The sequence below is a fragment of the Lucilia cuprina genome, chromosome 4, assembly GCF_022045245.1.
Source record: "Lucilia cuprina isolate Lc7/37 chromosome 4, ASM2204524v1, whole genome shotgun sequence".
Classification (NCBI taxonomy): Eukaryota; Metazoa; Arthropoda; class Insecta; order Diptera; family Calliphoridae; genus Lucilia; species Lucilia cuprina.
In genome coordinates, this window is record NC_060952.1 from 54,606,395 (window position 1) to 54,625,957 (window position 19,563).

Genomic DNA, 19,563 nt, shown 5'->3' on the forward strand with positions numbered 1-19,563 from the left:
GCGACATACTTGGTCGAAAATAGTAAATGGTCTCGTACTATATATACATTTCAAAAAGCTGCTGTTATGCTGATGTTACCAAATTTAACAGCAACTGAAAGAATGTCAATAGACAATTTAATGCGTGACTGCCCCGCCTATAAACAGCGTATTGCTGGAAAATCTTTGCCAATGGAGAAATTCATATGCAAAAAATCCGAAAGATATTTTTCACAGGGAAATTTTCTTTGCTTACCTGCTATAGAATTAATGTATCTTTGGAATACGTTCAAAGTAATTAGCAAAAAATATGAAATAGCTGATAGTATTTATAGAGTTTATAGATACAAAACTGAATGAAATGGAAAGAAGTACAGAACGTTCGGTATATGATTCAGATAACAAGGCTTTATGTCTTCTACTACGTGGAGCATGCTTAAGGCAAATGAAAAAACCAGGATTAGCATTACAGTAAGTTATAACTTATTATGTATCAATAAATAAAATTGTTAGTAAATAGATGAAAGTACATATATGTTTTTTACGATTTTTTAACTCTTTCAGAGATTTAAATGAATGTATTGATTTGCACCCTCTCATAAAAGAAGATCTATATTTGATTGCATTTGCAAGCGTAGAATGCGGATTAGTCTATGCCGATGAAAATAAAATTAATTTGGCAATAAATACGTTAGAGGAAACTAAGTAAGTATACCTACATACATTTCTTAAATTTTATAATTTATATCCACCATCACAATAATATAAAGTGCATATTGATTTTGTTATTTTTTATTATTTTTATTAAGAACAATTGACACATTTCTCTATTTATACTTTACACCACTTTAGTGAAGAGAGTATATTGGGTTTGTGCTGATGTTCAATGATACCGTAGACGAAGCCTATTGAAAATGGTTTAACATCGGTCCATTATTTCACCTAGCCCCCATAAAACTGAACCCGCCGAATAGGGCTTTTAAGTTCATAATTATGTTTAATAGAGTCCGACCGGAACTCAAAATTTCGTTCGGTACCAAGCCAGAAAAGTAATAAATTTATAACATTTGAAACCAAAATATCAACATCCGGAAGATTTTTTGAAGAGGGTCTTTAATTAGCAATTGTGTCAATTCTCAACTAATTCCGAATTCCAGAGTGATAAATTTCTAACAACAAACAATTTTTGTGAAATGCATATACATATCTTAATACTTAATACTTTTTTTTTGGTTTTTAAACGATTTATTGACAATGATACAATTCTCTGTGAAAAAACATGGTTGCGGTTAAAATTATGATTGTAGTCTAAATATATTATCGTTATTATAACAATTTTAAAATATCGTAATATGATAAATTACCGTTAAAATATTTCATCATGATATTTTTTGTATTTATCGTAATATTGTTATACATGATCATATTATGATTCAAGGTGATCAAAATTTCGTTTTAAATATGTATCGAAATCAAAATGAATTTTATCGAATCAGTAAAGTTATAGTTTCCAAAAAATAACAAATTTATATAATATAAAAATTACAATACTTAACACAATTTGCAAATTTCAATTTGCTGATTTATATGAAAATTTAGTTCAATAAAAAATCATTAAAATATTAGTATTTTTAAGCATGTTATAAACGTTAGTCATTTTCTAAAGCCATGTCCAAATGTAAACCGATTTTGTCCTTTTTGAACACCAATCAATCTGCAACATTAGTTTATGTCCTATCGTTCTTTCAAGAGACTGACAGACATGTCTAGATTTTTTGAGAATAAGGATCTAGAAAATTTCCATGTTACAAATGAGATCAAAGATTTTATAATCAAAACTAGATAATTAAAATTAAATGTTTCTCTTTTCTTAGCTTTTTTAATAACTTTCTGGTAAACAGTTTTTTCAAATCAGCCGAAAAAGGCGTTTTGTAACCTATGTATATCGGAAATTTATTGTCCAGCAAGGATGTATGATAACTTCTGTAAACAAATTTTCAGCATTTTTAAAACTTTTTTGATTCATTATTGTAAGATAATTGTGAGTTTGTAATAATAATTTATAGAAATGTGACATATGTATATGTACATTAGAGTGCTCCAAAAAACTAAGTTTCGAAAAAACTAAATTTCGTGCAAAAATTTAGGTCAATAGGACTACGTTAACTGGTGCCGCAACGGTTCTGAAGTGTGAAGATGCATTTACAAGGGGAAAATATGCATTTTTTCCAGTTTTCACAAAAGTTTTGTCATTAAATAATTTGTTTTGTATTTTATTGTCAAATATTTTGATATTTTTAACGTTCGTTTCAAAATTCAAATTTAAGTTTTTTTGATACTTTGTTAAACAAATTTTAATATTTTTGGGAGAATTTATGGACAACAGATTAGGGAATAAAACAGTAAAAAAATTAGGTCAATACTTCTTATAGTTTGCCTGTACCTGCAATTTGAATTCAGCGGATTTCGACAAAAATCCATTTTTATGTAATATTTTGCAAAATTAGCCTTTTTATTATATTGTTGTGTATTTTAAATGGAAGCTTTTGTATTATTTATTAGTAAATTTATTAGTCCACATAAAAAATCAAGAGTTTCGTGCAATTTGGATTAACCCATAAACTTTGAAGGTCAAAGGTCAAATATTGTAATATTTGCAATATTTTATGGAAACTTGTCGAAATTGTTTCTATTTTTAGGTAGATTATCACAAAACTTAAAAAAAAATTATTAAAAACCGATATTTACAATAATAGTGAAGAACAATTAATTAACCCTTAAACGGCCTTAGGGTCAAAATGACCCCGATGTTTTAAAAAATGCGAATTTGGACATATTTCAAAAAAAACGTTTGCAATCCCATTAATTAGAGTCAGTCTAATTTCACAACGTAGGTATACAAGAAAATTACAAAAATGTTAAACAAAATTCAAAATAATAAAGAAACATGAGAAAACATGTCGAAACAAAATGCTCTCCATATAATTTTGGGGTACACCCACATTATATGATAGTTAGCTTGTAGCTAGTCTTTAAAAGTCGGTTGTTTACGTTAATAAATACAAAATTTTAGAACATTTCTGCATTACACTGTTGTTCGTTTATAATCAGTCTACTAAATTTAACAAATAAAATCATAATAATAGAGAAACAAGAGAAAACATGTTAAAATACAATTAATTCTCTCCAGATAATTTTGAGGCACTTCTGCATTACATTATAGTTAGCTTGTATTTAGTATTTAAAAGGCGGTTCTTTACGTTGCCAAATACAAAATTTCGGGACAGCTCTGCAAAACATTGTAGTTAGCTTACAGTCAGTAGTAGTATGTTTGAAGGGACTCCACCCCACTTTTTAATGACAGACATAGCAACCAAAATGTTTAAAGGTTCGATCGCTGTTTGGTTCGCTGTTAATGTGTTCGATGATGTTCGTTTGTTTGTTACTTTAGACACATACAACAACATTATTTTTATTGTGAAATCAAAATAATGTAGCCCGACGGTTCAAGGAGGTAGTTCCAACCTAGTGACGTTGCATATAATGGTTAAGTGTTAGACTCGAACGAATAAGTTTCCCTTTTAAAATTTTGTTTTACCACTGACGGCTAGGCTGGTAACCAGACGTATAGCAGACAGGAGGGTGGTAGTAATAGTGATAATAAAGAAAGTATTGAAGGTTGAAAGAAAGAGGAGGATAGATAGAAGATCCGAACAATATAGTTTACTTACGGTTTAGAGTTAGGAGGCAGACCCGTTTAGGGTTGTCACTTGTTCAAGAAGACAACCCTTTGTGGCTAGTTATTCCCATGTTGGAAGAAGATAATGACTTTTAAAGTTAAAGTTAAAAAAGTTACATGTTTCCACAACCTAGGGTACTTGGGGACAATAAAGTAACGATTGACTAGCCTCTGCATTTCAAAGGGTACATTAATGACTAATGACCCAAATATATACCTTTACTAAAGTTTATCCACTATAGTGGTTTGACTTTAGTAAAAAGTATAATCTTTTACGTATGTACTGACTCCTGGACGAACTGCTGGATTCATTCCAATCAAAATCGTTTGGTTGGTTGTTTGTTCGATCGACTCAAAAATTACAATTTTTTTAAAAAAATTAATCGAAAATGTATGAATAATTCCATATATGACCAGAGAGGGAATAGTGGTGATAAGCAGAAAAATATCAGACATTGCCGGCCTTATAATATCCTATCCCATTTTCATATTTCATCATTAATATCAAACTTTAACATAACTCCATTATACATACATTTGTATACAATTTATACATTATAAACAAATTTTTAGGAATTGGATAGGTAATTTATGTTCGTATAGAACTTATTTATGTTGAGTTTTATTGGGATTTTAATATGATGATCGTCCGCTTATTAAAGATGATCATTTTTATAATGTTTATTTCTTGTTTGATTTTTTAAAGTGCGAATGTGTATTTTTATTTACATTTGTTAGCATATGCCATGTACTATATGCTAATATTGTTGTTTATATGTATATTGCTATAGTTGACAGTTTCTATCTATGAAATAAATAATATTTCAATATATGCATCCAAAGGAGTTAACATAAAAAATAGATTATTGACTTGTAATATATTTAAAACAAAATATTTTAACGTATTCTATTCAGTATAATATACTGCTTTCCCAAGAACGGTTCAATTATTCTTACTTTTTTAATTTATTAAAAATTTAAACATTTAAATTTTGTTAATTATACTATATTTGAAATAAACAATTAAAAATTTAAACAAAAAATGCCTTAAGTAAGTCATGAATCCACTCCAGGCAGTGCTGCTGCCGAACAATCAATATTTAATGGTTTTATTAAAAGGGAGAAGAGCGCGTTTTAAAACAGAATTATCACATTATCATACAATATCAATAATGAACAATTTCTCATACCAGAAATATTGTTGAAAAAAGCTGGCAGAGAATTTATGGAGGAAGTTTAGAAATTTTTAAAACTTAATATTAGATTAAAGTTCAACGTTGAACTCCATGTTCTTTACGCCAAGCCCAATTTAGGTGATTTAGAAAACACCCCATTAGATGTGAAAAGTTTTCAAACAAAAATGAAAGACATCAGCGAATTTGAAGTAAAATTTACCAACAATATTGAAAGCATTTTACAAAAAATGGAGGAGTTTCAGAAAAGAAACAGTGGTTAGACATTAGTACAATTAATAAAAGTTGTTCTAAATATAAACAAATATCAACCACTGAAGGGTTCATCCTATATATCACTACCCAAAAAATTGCTAATGAAGAACGCATGCGTAAATGTCAAAAATAATGATGAATTTTGTTTGAAATGGGCCGTGATTTCAGCCATAGTTAATTTGGAAACAAAGGCAAATCGTACATCAATTTATAAAGTGAATATTTTATCGAAAAATATTGACTTGAAGGGCTATTGCCCTTCAAGTCAACACATTTCAATGTGTTGAGCTTCCCATTAAAAATAAAGGATATAACCATTTTGAGGAAAATAATCCATCTATAAGTATGAATGTAATGTGAAAGAAAAAAACATTGTTGTTGGACCATACTATAAAACAAAATGCAAAAAGCCTAATCAAATTAATCTTTAATTTTTTCAAAAAAGTATTGGGCCTAATACCATAAAAAACCCATATCCTTTTGATTTGTATTTTACTTATTTTACAGATTGATTAGAAACCTACAAACGAAAAGAAAAGAGAAGGTATTTGCTTACAACATTTTCATCTGATAGAAAAATTGGTAGCACACCAGAAGAATTGCGGTCAAAAAGTATATTATGTTCCGGAAAAAAGATAAGTCTACTTTAGAATTTCAAAACTATTGTAATTCCATGGATGTACCGTTTGTAGTATATGCTGATTCTGAATGTATATTTGAAAACATTCAAACATGCATTCCGAACATGGATTCATCATCGACAACATTAGTTGATAAACATATTCCATATGCATTTTCATACTACATTAAGTGTGCTTTTGATAATAGTTTAAATAAATTACGTAGTTTTAAGGGATTTAAGTCAGCATTTTGTTGTGAAAATAAAGCACCACCCAGTTCTAAAGAGAAAAAAATTAATTGTGGATTTAAACAACAAACATCAATATGTAATTTATTATAGGAATTTACAACAATGCTTAAACCACGGTCTAAAATTAGATAAAATACATAGAATCCTAAAATTTAAGCAGTCTAACTGGTTAAAAAAGTATATTTCCTTAAATAATTTTCACCGAACAAATGCTAAAGATACATTTGAGAATGTACTGCTTAATAACGCTGTATATGGTAAAACTATGAAAAATGTTGATAAACGTAAAGAAAACAAGTAGGAAAGTATAGTCGGGCATGGCCGACCATATGATACCCTACACCATGAGTATATTTTTACAATTTTTACATTTATAAAATTTTTATTTTTTGTAAAGAAACTTTTATGTTGAATATTACCATAATTCCAAAATATTTAAGCCATTTATTGATAAAAAACTAAAATTTCTAAATGAGGCTTTATATAGGTCAAATATGGGCCGATCATCGGTAAATTTGGGAAAAGGATATATTTCTAAATAACAGTTAGTTTTGTTGAGTTTCATTGCGATACAAATGGTTACAAGTCAATTTTAGACGTTTAAGTCATTTTTGAAGGGGGGTTTGTATGGGGGCTAGGGTCAAATATAGGCCGATCCTTCCGAAAATCTGCAGTATCATTTATACTTATATAAAACTTATTTGTGCCAATTTTTAAAGAGATAGCAGAATATTTGACGTAATTATAGCATAAAAAGTTCAAATCGGGAGGTACGGTTGTATGGGGGCTAGGAGAAATAATGGACCAATTTCAACCATTTTCAATAGGCTTCGTCCTTGTGCCAAAAAAACATGCTTGGTCCAAATTTCATCAAATTATCTTGAAAATTGCGGCCTGTACCTTGCGCACAAGGTTTACATGGACAGCCAGCCAGCCGGACAGACGGACGGACGGATGGACGGACATGTCTTAATCGACTCAAAAAATGATTCTGAATCGATCGGTATACTTTAAGGTGGGTATTGGACCAATATTTTTGTATGTTACAAACATCAGCACAAACGTATAATACCCTCCCCACTATAGTGGTGTAGGGTATAATGAAGGAAAAAGACTTGGAGCTCGTTCTCTAATAGCAAAACCAGAATTTCATTCTGTTAGTATATTTAAAGGAAATATGCTAGCAATTGAATTAAATAAAACGTATTCATTTTATAACAAACCCATTTATCTAGGTTTTACAATTCTAGAACTATCTAAATGAAAGATGTATGGTGTAGGGTATAAAAATCAAATCTTTATCAAAAATGACCCTAATTCTTCTGTTCTAAGTAGTTGACTTTCATAATCTTGCGTAATAACATCGATAATTATTTATGTTTATGTTGCATTTTACTTAAGTCTGATCCCTTCAAACATTTAAAAGAGAAAACTATTGCGCATCACCCCAGACGCCACTTCAGAAACACTTCTGGACGATTGTCAGACGAGAACGCACATTTTACAAAAACAAAATACATTGATTTCGAATTTTCGTCTTCTAGAAATAAACTTTTAAGTTACTTCCGGATGATAGTTAGAAGAGTGCATCCATTTTACTTAAAACAAAAAACCATGTCCGTTGAATTTTTTTCATCTGGAAGTATACGTTTTAGTGACTTCTGTATGAAAGTTGGGTGAGAACACACATTTTACAATAAGAAAATACATTGTTTCCTAATTTGTATCTTCTTGATTTGTATGTTTATGTCATTTCTGGAAGACAGTTTGAAGAGTGTTCACATTAATGTTGTATTTTATTCATCTGGAAGTGTGGATTTTAGTCACTTCTGGACGATTGTCAGACGAGAGCACACATTTTACAAAAACAAAATACATTGATTTCTAGTTTTCGCCGACTGGAAGTATACTTTTAGGTTACTTCCGGATGATAGTAAGAAGAGCACAAAAACAAAAATATAAATACTCCATTTTTTAGCGTGAAAAAACTAAATGAATAATGCAGAAATTTTGCTAAGTTCAGTGATGTTTTGTGTTTTGTTCAGTCATGTTCAGTTTTAATTATTCATCGTAAAACTTAAATGAGTTATTGAATTTAATGTTCATAGAAAAATAGTGTAATTAAAATATTGTGAATCTTAAGTAATAAAAAACAATATGACAGTGTTGTGTTAAAAATGAACTGTTAATAAACATTTAAGAAGGTTTTTTAATTGGCGAAGTGTATTAAATATATACCAAAAAGTATAAGGAAGGATTATATAAATAAAATTAAAAAGTAAGTTGTCATATTAAAGTACTATTTTAGGAATATGTTAACAACTCTTAACGGCTTTCATTTCCATTATTTTTAAAAAAGTCTAATATGTTTAATTAAAAATGTTTTCATATTAAATTTCGAATGTCTCTTAATTCGTTTGGAGGTATAAGCATTTAAAGACTTTTTGAAGTTGTATATTTCGGCTTTCATTTGATGAACATACACATTTTTAACATATTTAGATTTATTTGAGTTAAATCTTAACTTTAAATATTTTTAAAACTATTTGCGCGTTTAGGTCTGGAATCATTATATTGAAATTAATACTACTGTTTTATATATAAATTATTTTTTGACTTGGGTCACTCGACACGAAATTGCCCATATAAGATATTTAATATTGAAATCAGATAGTTTTTTAAATCCACCTTTTTTAAAAAAATACAATTTTATTAATTTTCATATAGCTTTGGATTTAATTATTCTAATTATAGGTACTTTTTTAGTTATTAACACCAGGTCTTTCTATGACCTATCATATGATACTAATATTCTTAATATTTAGCATGCCGTTCCAAGTATTAGAAGAGAGCAAACGAAAACAGTATTGCAATATTAGTGTCAAAAGCAATATCCCGTTTAGGGTCGTTAAGGTGTTTCTATCGTTAGTAACTGTAAATAATTTAAAAAATTTACCTTGCTTTGTTTTATGATGATTCCCAAAATATTTTAAGCTGGACCAAATTCAAAAAAGGTATTTTGGAATTATTTTTTTTTTAATTTTTGTTTGTTTTGAAACAAAATGTCCAATACGGGGTATCGTTTAAAAGGTATTTTAAAGTCGCGTCCAATGATGTATTAATCATAAATAACCGTTTGCTTATAATTGTCATATTCCAAAACATTTAAAATTGTTAGGTTTTTACTAAGAAAAATGAAATATATGCACAATTTTGCATACTTTGCGCACCACTAGACCTGGCTTATATATTGTTTAAGAAATGCTGTATAATTTAAAACAAAAAAAAATCTTATTATAAGGTAAGTATTCTAAATTTTTGATACATATGTACATTAGACCGACTCACTCTGTATGGAAAGCAAAAACGTGTTTTTGTTACCCCTCCCAAAATTTACCTTGCTTTGTTTTATGATGATTCCCAAAATATTTTAAGTGACCGCTGGACCAAATTCAAAAAGGTATTTTGGAATTATTTTTTTTTAATTTTTGTTTGTTTTGAAACAAAATATCCAATACGGGGTATCGTTTAAAAGGTATTTTAAAGTCGCGTCGAATGATGTATTAATCATAAATAACCGTTTGCTTATAATTGTCATATTCCAAAATATTTAAATTGTTACGTTTTTACTAAGAAAAATGAAATATATGCACAATTTTGCAAATTTTGCGCACCATTAGACTTGGCTTATATATTGTTTAAGAAATGCTGTATAATTTAAAACAAAATAAATAAAAAGGGACTTTTCTGTAACCGGTTCAGCTCACGAACGGCTATCGATAGACTAGAAATATTTTGGGAGGCATTATAAAACATAACAAAGATTTTTTGAAGCTGGATAAAATATTGAATTTAACATGAAGAATCGTGTTCCCATACGATATTTAAAACTGTCCAGCTCACGAATGGACAATAATTAACCGGAAATATTTTGGGTAACATCATATTACATAACAGCGAATATTATGAGGGGGGTAACTCAAGCACCATTTTTTGTGAGTCGGTCTAATGTACATATATTACTTTTTAGATTAGATTGTTTTTTAGATTAGATTGTTAAATCAATTATATTTTCTACTATTTTAATTTCAATTAATTCAATAAAAACTATAAAATTTCATTTTATGTATTTAGATTTATTTTTATAGATTTTATTTTGGTAAGTATACGAAAATATACGAGAATACTCATCTTCTAGAAGATAAGATAGGAACACTTCTAGAGGATATACTAGTAGTCACTTTAAGAAGTGACTTGCTAGTCACATCTAGAAGAGTCTTTGGCAATACCTTACTTCCAAGAGTCATCTAGAAGTTTCTTCTGCGGGTCTTCCAGAAGTATCTTCCAAGTTACTCTTAGACGTTCCCCAGCTCGGCATCAGTTCTTCCCGACTGGTGACACGAATTCTTATACTTCCGCAACATCGCTGGCGAGCTTTTAGCACGTTTGGAAGTTTCACACGGGTAACTTCCGCAATAGAAAATGTTTGTAGGGATTCTATTAGCTCAATTCGTCTGTCCTGTTGTGTTTGTATGTTGGATTGTATATAAGTATGCGCCGTACTCACTGAATTATTGGAACTATATCCAATTATAAAATAAAGCGCACAAAACTTGTGTTGTGTACAAAAGTCAGAAAAGTAATAAAATTTTATTGAAAAATTTTCTTCTATGAATAATAAAATTATCATTGAGAACATGATATAAAATTAAATAATTTAAAGTAATTTTAAACAAGTATTATTTTGTTCATATCTAACACCCCCTCTCAACTTAATATTCTGTCAATTAAAGCTTTAAATGTTGGCAATGGTAAAGGTTTGGTAAGAAAATCAGCTAATTGTTGCTTTGAAGGACAATATTTGAGGTCAATAATTCCACTTTCTTGCAGGTTTTTGATATGGTGAAATTTGACGTCTATATGCTTTGTCCTTGCACTGAATTTTGATGATGTGATTATTTTAATACAGATTTGATTGTCTTCATGCATTGGAATGGGTTTTGTAATAGAAATATTCATTTCCTTCATTAATTGTAGTAACCAAAGAAGTTCTTGACCAGCGTATGAGGCAGCAATGAATTCAGCTTCGGTTGAGGATAAAGCTATAGTTGACTGCTTCTTTGATGACCAGGATATAATATTTTGACCTAATAAAAATATATAGCCACTGGTTGATTTACGATTTCCATCACCTGCCCAATTAGCGTCTGTAAAACATTCAATATTTAAATTAGAATTAGCCTTTAAAATAAGTTTTGTGTTGATTGTTGTTTGAAGATATCGGACTGTTTTCTTTGCAGCTTCCCAATCACACTTTCTGGGATTATCTACACGCCTGCACTATATAGATACGGCAGCAGCAATGTCTGGTCTTGTAGTAATTCAAATGTGTAGCAACATTCCAACAATTGATCTATATTTTCCATTATTTGGAAGTAAGTTTTCTTCATCTGTTATTTTCGTAAATTCTGGGTCCATTGGTATATAACTTGAACTTGCATCTTCTAAATCACTTTCCGTTGTAAGTTTCTTGATTTTATCTTCTTGATGTAACAAAAAATCTCCTTCAGAATTTCTTTCAATTTGAAAACTTAAATATGATGAAACATAACCAAATCTTCAATTTCGAAATAATTATTCAATTCATTATAAAATTTTGTAATATCTTCTTCATATTGATAACATATTAAAATGTCATCCACATATACTAATACATACATAATATTGCATTTAATTATCTTTATATATAAACAAATATCGGCTTTGCTTCTAGTAAACCCAAGTTTATTTAAAACTTCATTTAAAGTATCATACCACGATCTTGCAGCTTGCTTTAAGCCATATATAGATTTTTGTAGTTTACAAACTAAATTATCACTTCCTTTTTCAACAAATCCTTTAGGCTGCTCCATATAAATTTCTTCTTGTATGTTACCATTTAGAAATGCTGATTTTACGTCCAAGTGTTTAACTACGTACTTTTTCACTGCACTTACCGCTAAAACTATTCTTAATGTAACAAATTTTCCAACGGGAGCGAAGGTTTCATCATAGTCTTCGCCAAACGATTGAGTATAGCTCTTGGCTACCAAACGAGCTTTATATTTTGGTTTATTTGAAATATCGCTTTTAAGTTGGAAAACCCATTTACACCCGACGACTTTCTTTCCTTCTGGTAATTTCGTTAACACCCACGTTTTATTCTTTGGAAGTGAATTATATTCCTCACAAGCAGCATCAGACCAACTTACAGATTGTTTCTCTTTTAATCTTTCGGATCGACGTAATTGTACTTGCTCACTTTGTTCTTTGGCTTGAGGTTCCGGTAAAACCTTATCGACGTTGTTTTGAACTGTTTCTCCTTCGTCTTCTGTAGTGATAGATTCATGATCACATTGATATTCAGTATTCCTAACTTCACTTTGTTCTTCCACGGATATATTAATGGGAATATTTTCTTTTCTTATTTCGCACTTAATTTCTTTAAGGAAGTAAAAATTTTTCTTCAAATCTAACCTGGAAAGGTCCACACACATCGGAATGTACTATATGTAGCAATTCTTTAGATCGGTTCAAACTCTCTTTTGGAAAAGGAGTTCTTGTCATTTTCGACTTGGCACAAACATCACAAAAATCACTATCTTTACAATTTTCAATGCTTATTCCGTGACATAACTGATCTATTTTCTTTATATCCATTAGGTTACGATGGCCTAAACGTCGATGCCAAAGATGCACACAACCAAAACAAACTTCAGACACATATGCTTCATTATTTATTGCTTCACACAGAATATACAAATTTTCTTTCAAAATTCCGTCAGCGACAACCTTGTTCTTGTTTTGAATATAACATTTTGAATCTTTAAAATTGATACTTAAACCTCTTTTAACCATTTCTTTGACAGATAAAAGACTTCCGTTGAGTTCGGGAACATAAAGCACATTTTGAAGAAATAATTTATAATATTTACCGTTAATATAACCATTACCAACGCCGACTGCATCTAAAGATCTACCATCAGCTATATAAACCTTTGCTACACGATTTTTCCAGATTTTTGAAAAATTGACGATTACTCGTCATGTGTACTGATGCACCTGAATCAATTACCCATCCACGGCCATTGGCTACTTGCAAACAAATTCTTCAACTTGATCACTTTCTGACACTGTAGTATTCTGTTTCTTCCATTTATAACAATCTTTCTTGATATGTCCCATCTTGTTGCAATGGAAACATTTCACAGCTTTCTTCTTCTTAAATTGTTGACCTTTCAAAGCATTAGCATTCTCACTTTCGTTACCATTACCTTCACCACGCCTTTCTGATTCATCCAGCAACTTCTCCATTACGTATTCCAACGAAATTGAATCTTCCGGCTGACCCTCAATTGAAGTTACCAAGGCAGAAAATGTTTTCGGCAAACTGTTGAGCATTATAGCCACCATGGAGCTGTCCTTGATTTCTTCACCTCGATCCAATAACTGGGCACGCATTACATTCAAGCAATCCAAGTGTTGTTGCATATTATCTTCTTCAGACATGCGTTTATCATATAATTTGCGAAGTAAATGTAATTTTGATGTCATCGTCTTACGTTCATGCGCTTTTTGCAATTTCATCCACATTTATTTTGCTGAATTAATACCTCTTATAAAGTGGATCTGCGAATTCTCTACGCACATAGCAATTGTGGCACAGGCTTTTTGATTCTTCCTTTGGTATACATCATTTTGTTCCACTGGAGTTGGCTTTTCAATAACTTCCCATAAATCCAGCTGTACGAGATGCATTTGCATCTTGAACTTCCATGTAAAATAGTTCGAATTGTTGAGGAGTTGAAACAATGCTTTAGTTTCCATTCTTAATTATCCTTTTTAGTTATAGCAACAACACAAAGGAAACTGGGACCATAACCTATTGGAACTATATCCAATTATAAATAAAGCGCACAAAACTTGTGTTGTGTACAAAAGTCAGAAAAGTAATAAAATTTTATTGAAAAATTTTCTTCTATGAATAATAAAATTATCATTGAGAACATGATATAAAATTAAATAATTTAAAGTAATTTTAAACAAGTATTATTTTGTTCATATCTAACATGAATGAGTGTGTTTAATTTTTTATTCGTGTGGCAGTTAAAAAGTTTATTTTTATTTGGTTTCGATTTTTTGTTTGTCCCTTTTGTGGAGACTTAATATCTCCAGCATAAATTGTTTTATTAAAATTTCATAACCTTGCGCAATAATATTCAAATATGAATTCGATGTACGCAAGTGTAATACCAATATTAAGACATTCGTTATTGGCTCTAAATTCTTAAAATGCTACGAAATTTTTACAGTTTTTTTGTTTTTTTATAATTTTTCATTATAAATTTCCCTTAACTTAAGTAAGTAAGAGTATTAACATTATTATTACAAATAAATCGTTTATTCTCAAAATAACTTAAATTAATTTTATTTACATGTGCTGTGTATGTTTTATATATATATATATATATATATATATATATATATATATATATATATATATATATATATTATATATATTATATATATTATATATATATATATATATATATATATATATATTCTGGATCCTTATAGATAGCGGAGTCGATTAAGCCATGCCCCTCTGTCTGTTTGTTGAAATCAGTTTTTAGAGGGCCCCAGGTATCGAATCTTCAATAATTCTGTTAGACATGCTTTCGAGAAGATCGCTATTTAAAATCAGCAAAATCGGTCGGTAAATAACGGAGATATGAGCAAAAATCCGAGGCAACCTCTGAAAATTTCATCAAAAAATTGTTATAAAAGCAACAACAATACTGTATATAGAAAAAGATGTACACGTGTGTGTAGATGTATTTGGTTTTATTCAGCTGTGTATTTTTTGTATGTTTGGAATCCAAACATAAAAAAAATACAAAAAAATATGATTTGCATTTTTTGTTAAAATAAAATAATTTTCCCTTTTGTTTTGCAAATATATTTTTTAATGAATAGAAAAAAGTATTTAAAACGTCTTCAATTATATGAGAGTAGATTGTAAGTTATTGTACAATAATTTTTATGCGAATTATGTAAAGCTAAGTTCAGACCTATAAAATATTTGTTATAAAATATTTATAATGTTGTGTCAAACAAATGCAATATTTATTTCATGTTCAGACTTGAATAAATATTTGATGGTATTGTTTTATCAAACAGTGCAAAAATAATTTGGTTCAAACACACACATGTTTTGCAGCCACAGTATATCGTATATTTTCATGCAAGAAAAAACAATTTGGCAATTTGTTTTAATTTTAACTATTTTTATTAGGTTTAAAATTAAATTTTTATAATAAAAGTGTGTAATATTAATATATAACACGATTGAAAAAACTTTGTTTGTCGAATCTGAACATAAAATATTTCATGTTAACAAACAGCAATGCGGATGATTTTCATAAAACAAATTGATTTACTGGCAAATAAATATTTTCTCATTGTTTCATCAATGTGAACACCAAAAGTCAAATAATTTACGTCATTTTGGTAAAATAATTATATGATCTTGCAAACCAAATTTTTTATTTTCTGAAAAAGAGTGTTATCACCTCATACAAAAATGTAAATAGTCGCTTATATGACTGCTTTTATTTTATTTTTTATAAAATATAAATCTGAGACAAATTTGTGACATTTAATGGAAATTCAAGCAATTGCGTAAATTAATGATAATTATTATTTTTGTTGTTTGTTTTGTTATTTATTGGTTGGTAACAACATACTATATATAGTTATACTACATAATATATGCATCTATAGTCTAGTTTGCAGTCTAGTCCAACGGTTCCAAATTAAAATTGAAAAAGAGATACTGTTATCTCGGAGTATGAAGTTAGGCCACATTTCATAATTCAAGAACAAGCTTATCGCAGATTTAAGTTTGTCAAATTGTAAAACAAAAGTGTTCTTGTTTGAAAGGACTAAAATAATATATTTCCGAAACAGAGGTGACCCTATATTCGTCTTCAATACGTTAATCCAGGTAATTTTAAATATAAATATTCCATTCCGACGTGATACACAGATTTTAACTTGATTTTGTCGACCAATATTATTAAATTAACATCAGAAAATGCATAAATAGTCAAAACCATGCAGTAAAATTCACAGTACTTTCGCAAAGAGTTCAAGTCATATATTATGCGGATAAACGCATTCCGCAACAATATCGAAGAAGTTCAACTTTCTTATATTATTTTCCCGAAAAATTAGCTAACATACTCTGATTACCCGTCTGCAATCGCAAGAAGTTCAACTTTCTTATATTATTTTCCCGAAAAATTAGCTAACATACTCTGATTACCCGTCTGCAATCGCAAAAAATTTTTGCAACGTGACTCTTTAAGCACATGTAGACGATATTTGATGAAGAAACCTTTTCGTTACCTTAAAGAAAAGTGAACGTGAAAGATCTCACGATCATAAAATTAAACAGCATGTTAGCATTTCAACAATGAAGTCATTCTATCTTAAAAAACAGGCAATTGAAACTTCTCTGAAATATTAATTATTCTCAATGTACTGGAATATTTTATAGAAATGACATATCTGCATCTGTTTGCCCATGGGATTTATGGACTATGACAATTTTCGGATGAAAAATTACATATTAAGAACAATAAGATATTAAAATATGTATGGGGGTCCGAGAATTTAAATAAATTCCTCAAGGGGTCCGCGAAGTAAAGACCGGGGGAACCGCTGGTCTAGTCTATAGTCAAGCTATAGTTTAGTCTATAGTCTTTCTATACTCTAGTTTATTGTTTATAGTCTAGTCTATAGGTTATAATCTAGTCTATAGTTTAGTAATTAATTGAGAAATTATTTAATTAATGTATTACTCAATTTATTTAAACAATTATTTATTATATTCATGGATATAAAAATATATTAATAATAAACAATTCTCTATAATTTTCAATTTTATTTCCAGGCTTATAGCGATTTTTTTGAAATCGCTATAAACCGTTCCAAACAACCAAGGTTTTTCGCTACATTGACTATACTAAATAGCAACAACATGACAGTAAAGATCCACCATCTATCTCTTTTCCACTTGCACAAGGTATTGAAATGTAATTTCAATACATTGTGCAAGTCTATCTATCTCTTTTCCACTTGCACAAGGTATTGAAATGTAATTTCAATTCCTTAAGCAAGTCTATCTATCTCTTTTCAACTTGTACAAGGTATTGAAATGTAATTTCAATACCTTATGCAAGTCTATCTATCTCTTTTCCACTTGCACAAGGTATTGAAATGTAATTTGTATTTTTTGTGGTAAAATTTTGATGAAAAACAATATTAAATGAAATTTTAGAATATATAGAATTTATTATTTAATAATATAGCTTTTTAGTAAATATAAACACATATATTTTTGGCTTTTGGTTTGGTTGCGCATTTGCTGTTCTTGTTGTTATGTTCCTCCTTGCCTGCAAACAAAATCTTGTTTTTTTACTGTTTTATCCCTCAATTGCTTTACGAAATTATTTGTTGTAATGTGAACACCGGGCAAACAAACTTTTACTATTTGTATTGAATTGAGTTTGGCTTTGTTTCTTCAAACAAAACGTCAAAATAGAAATACTCATTTTAAGCACATTATGAAATAAAAATGTATTTAATTTTTTGTTTTTAGGCAGAAATTTCTATGAAATCGTAAAAAATATTATTATATAGTTTCTTTAACGTTTAACAAAAATGTTTCATGTTTGGTGTTCACATTTTGTTCACACTAAGAAAATATTTGTAGGTTGAAACATAAAAATGTTTCACGAAAAACAGCTGATATTTTGCATGCTCTTCAAAAATATTTTGTGTTCACATTACAGCAAACAAATATTTGATAAAAAACGTCAAATATTTGATAGGTGTGAACGTACCTTAAAAGTTTGAAATTTAAAACTAACGCAAATTTTTTCCAAGTGCTTTTTAAAACAATTTTTTTTACGATAAACAAAAAGAAAATCTAAGTCTCGTCAATGTTTACCAGCAATGAATCAGAGGTCGAAGTCGACCGGCTTCGAGTCGGAGCTTAGCCGCCGCGGAACTATATTTAGTTGCTTGAGCCGCCGCCGAAACATTAGGCTTAAATCGACTCAAATTTTTTAATGTTTTTATTAACTAGACTGTAAGATCAATTATTTTTGATTCTGTAACATAATAAATTGTTATTGGCCAAACTATATTTTAAAAACGTACAAGATTTAATTTTATGTCGACTTCGCCCTCTGCAAAGAATACGAAAGTGTTGTTTTACTCTTGCTTGTATACTGTTAAGAACAACAACAACGTATTGCTAGTATTAAGCGTATATAAGTGTATAGAAAACACACTGTCTATAGCTAATCGCATTTACAAAAACAAAAGAGTACCAAGCGCATAGGGCTTGGGCACCCTTGGTTTGGATGCTGTTGGCGTCATTGCGTTGTTATTTTTGTTTTTGTTTTTCTGTGTTTTTCGTTATGTATGTTTAGATGGCTGTTGGTTTAGATGCCTTGTGTATTTTGTTTTTATTTCGTTTAGCGTTGTTGTTCTTTTTGTTTAGCTTTTGATGTAATAATAATGTAGTCGGGAAAAAATTTCAAATTTATAAGAGATGTTTAAAATACACTATGGTGAAGGGTGTATAAGATTCGCCACAGCCGAATATAGCACTCTTAATTGTTATTATACAAACAGTTTTTATAGTCTGAAAGACTTAAATTTTTAACTACATTACTTTTGACACCCTTAGCTTTTTTGATTTCTTTATGATCTCCAGTTTTAAATGAATACATTTTAGCTCTTAAATCTATAAATTCGTTCGTAAGTATACCATTACTTTCATCCATCATCATTCCTAATATTTTCTTATTCTTTTTTGGTATACCAAAACGATTATCATATTCCGAAGTGTCGAATCTTGAATCGATATCATTAATTATATATTTATAGAAATCATCCGTTTGAATTTTATAAATGAATGAATCGGTGTCCATATAATTGAGTTCAGCTTTTGAATTGTATTTAGGAACAATATAATCATAATTGAAATCATACATCTTTCATTTAGATAGTTATAGAATTGTAAAACCTAGATAAATGGGTTTGTAATAAAATGAATGCGTTTCATTTAATTCAATTGCTAGCATATTTTCTTCAAATATACTAACAGAATGAAATTCTGGTTTTGCTATTAGAGCACGAGCTCCAAGTCTTTTTCCTTCATTTCCATAGTTTTACCATATACAGCGTTATTAAGCAGTTTGACAAAAATTTTCTCAAATGTATCTTTAGCATTTGTCCGGTGAAAATTATTTAAGGAAATATACTTTTTTAACCAGTAAGACTGCTTAAATTTTAGGATTCTATGTATTTTATTTAATTTTAGATCGTGGTTTAAGCATTGTTGTAAATTCCTATAATAAATTACATATTGATGTTTGTTGTTTAAATCCACAATTAATTTTTTCTCTTTA

The 19,563-nt window shown here is 29.2% G+C and overlaps 1 protein-coding gene across 1 annotated transcript; it reads left to right on the top strand.

Moving 5' to 3' along the window:
• On the top strand, positions 1–888 carry LOC111689923 (tetratricopeptide repeat protein 39B-like). Its single transcript, XM_046949864.1, has 3 exons — positions 1–450; positions 544–684; positions 832–888. The coding sequence occupies exons 1-3, from the start codon at positions 341–343 to the stop codon at positions 857–859; spliced, it is 279 nt and encodes a 92-aa protein (XP_046805820.1). The 5' UTR covers positions 1–340; the 3' UTR covers positions 860–888.
• Positions 889–19,563: the final 18,675 nt, after the last annotated feature.

Bases quoted from the DNA above. Each gene is read 5' to 3' on its own strand.
- LOC111689923 (XM_046949864.1), top strand. From the start codon at position 341: ATGGAAAGAAGTACAGAACGTTCGGTATATGATTCAGATAACAAGGCT. The intron at 451-543 runs GTAAGTTATAAC...TAACTCTTTCAG, and splicing joins AAACCAGGATTAGCATTACA to AGATTTAAATGAATGTATTG. The intron at 685-831 runs GTAAGTATACCT...ACACCACTTTAG, and splicing joins AATACGTTAGAGGAAACTAA to TGAAGAGAGTATATTGGGTT.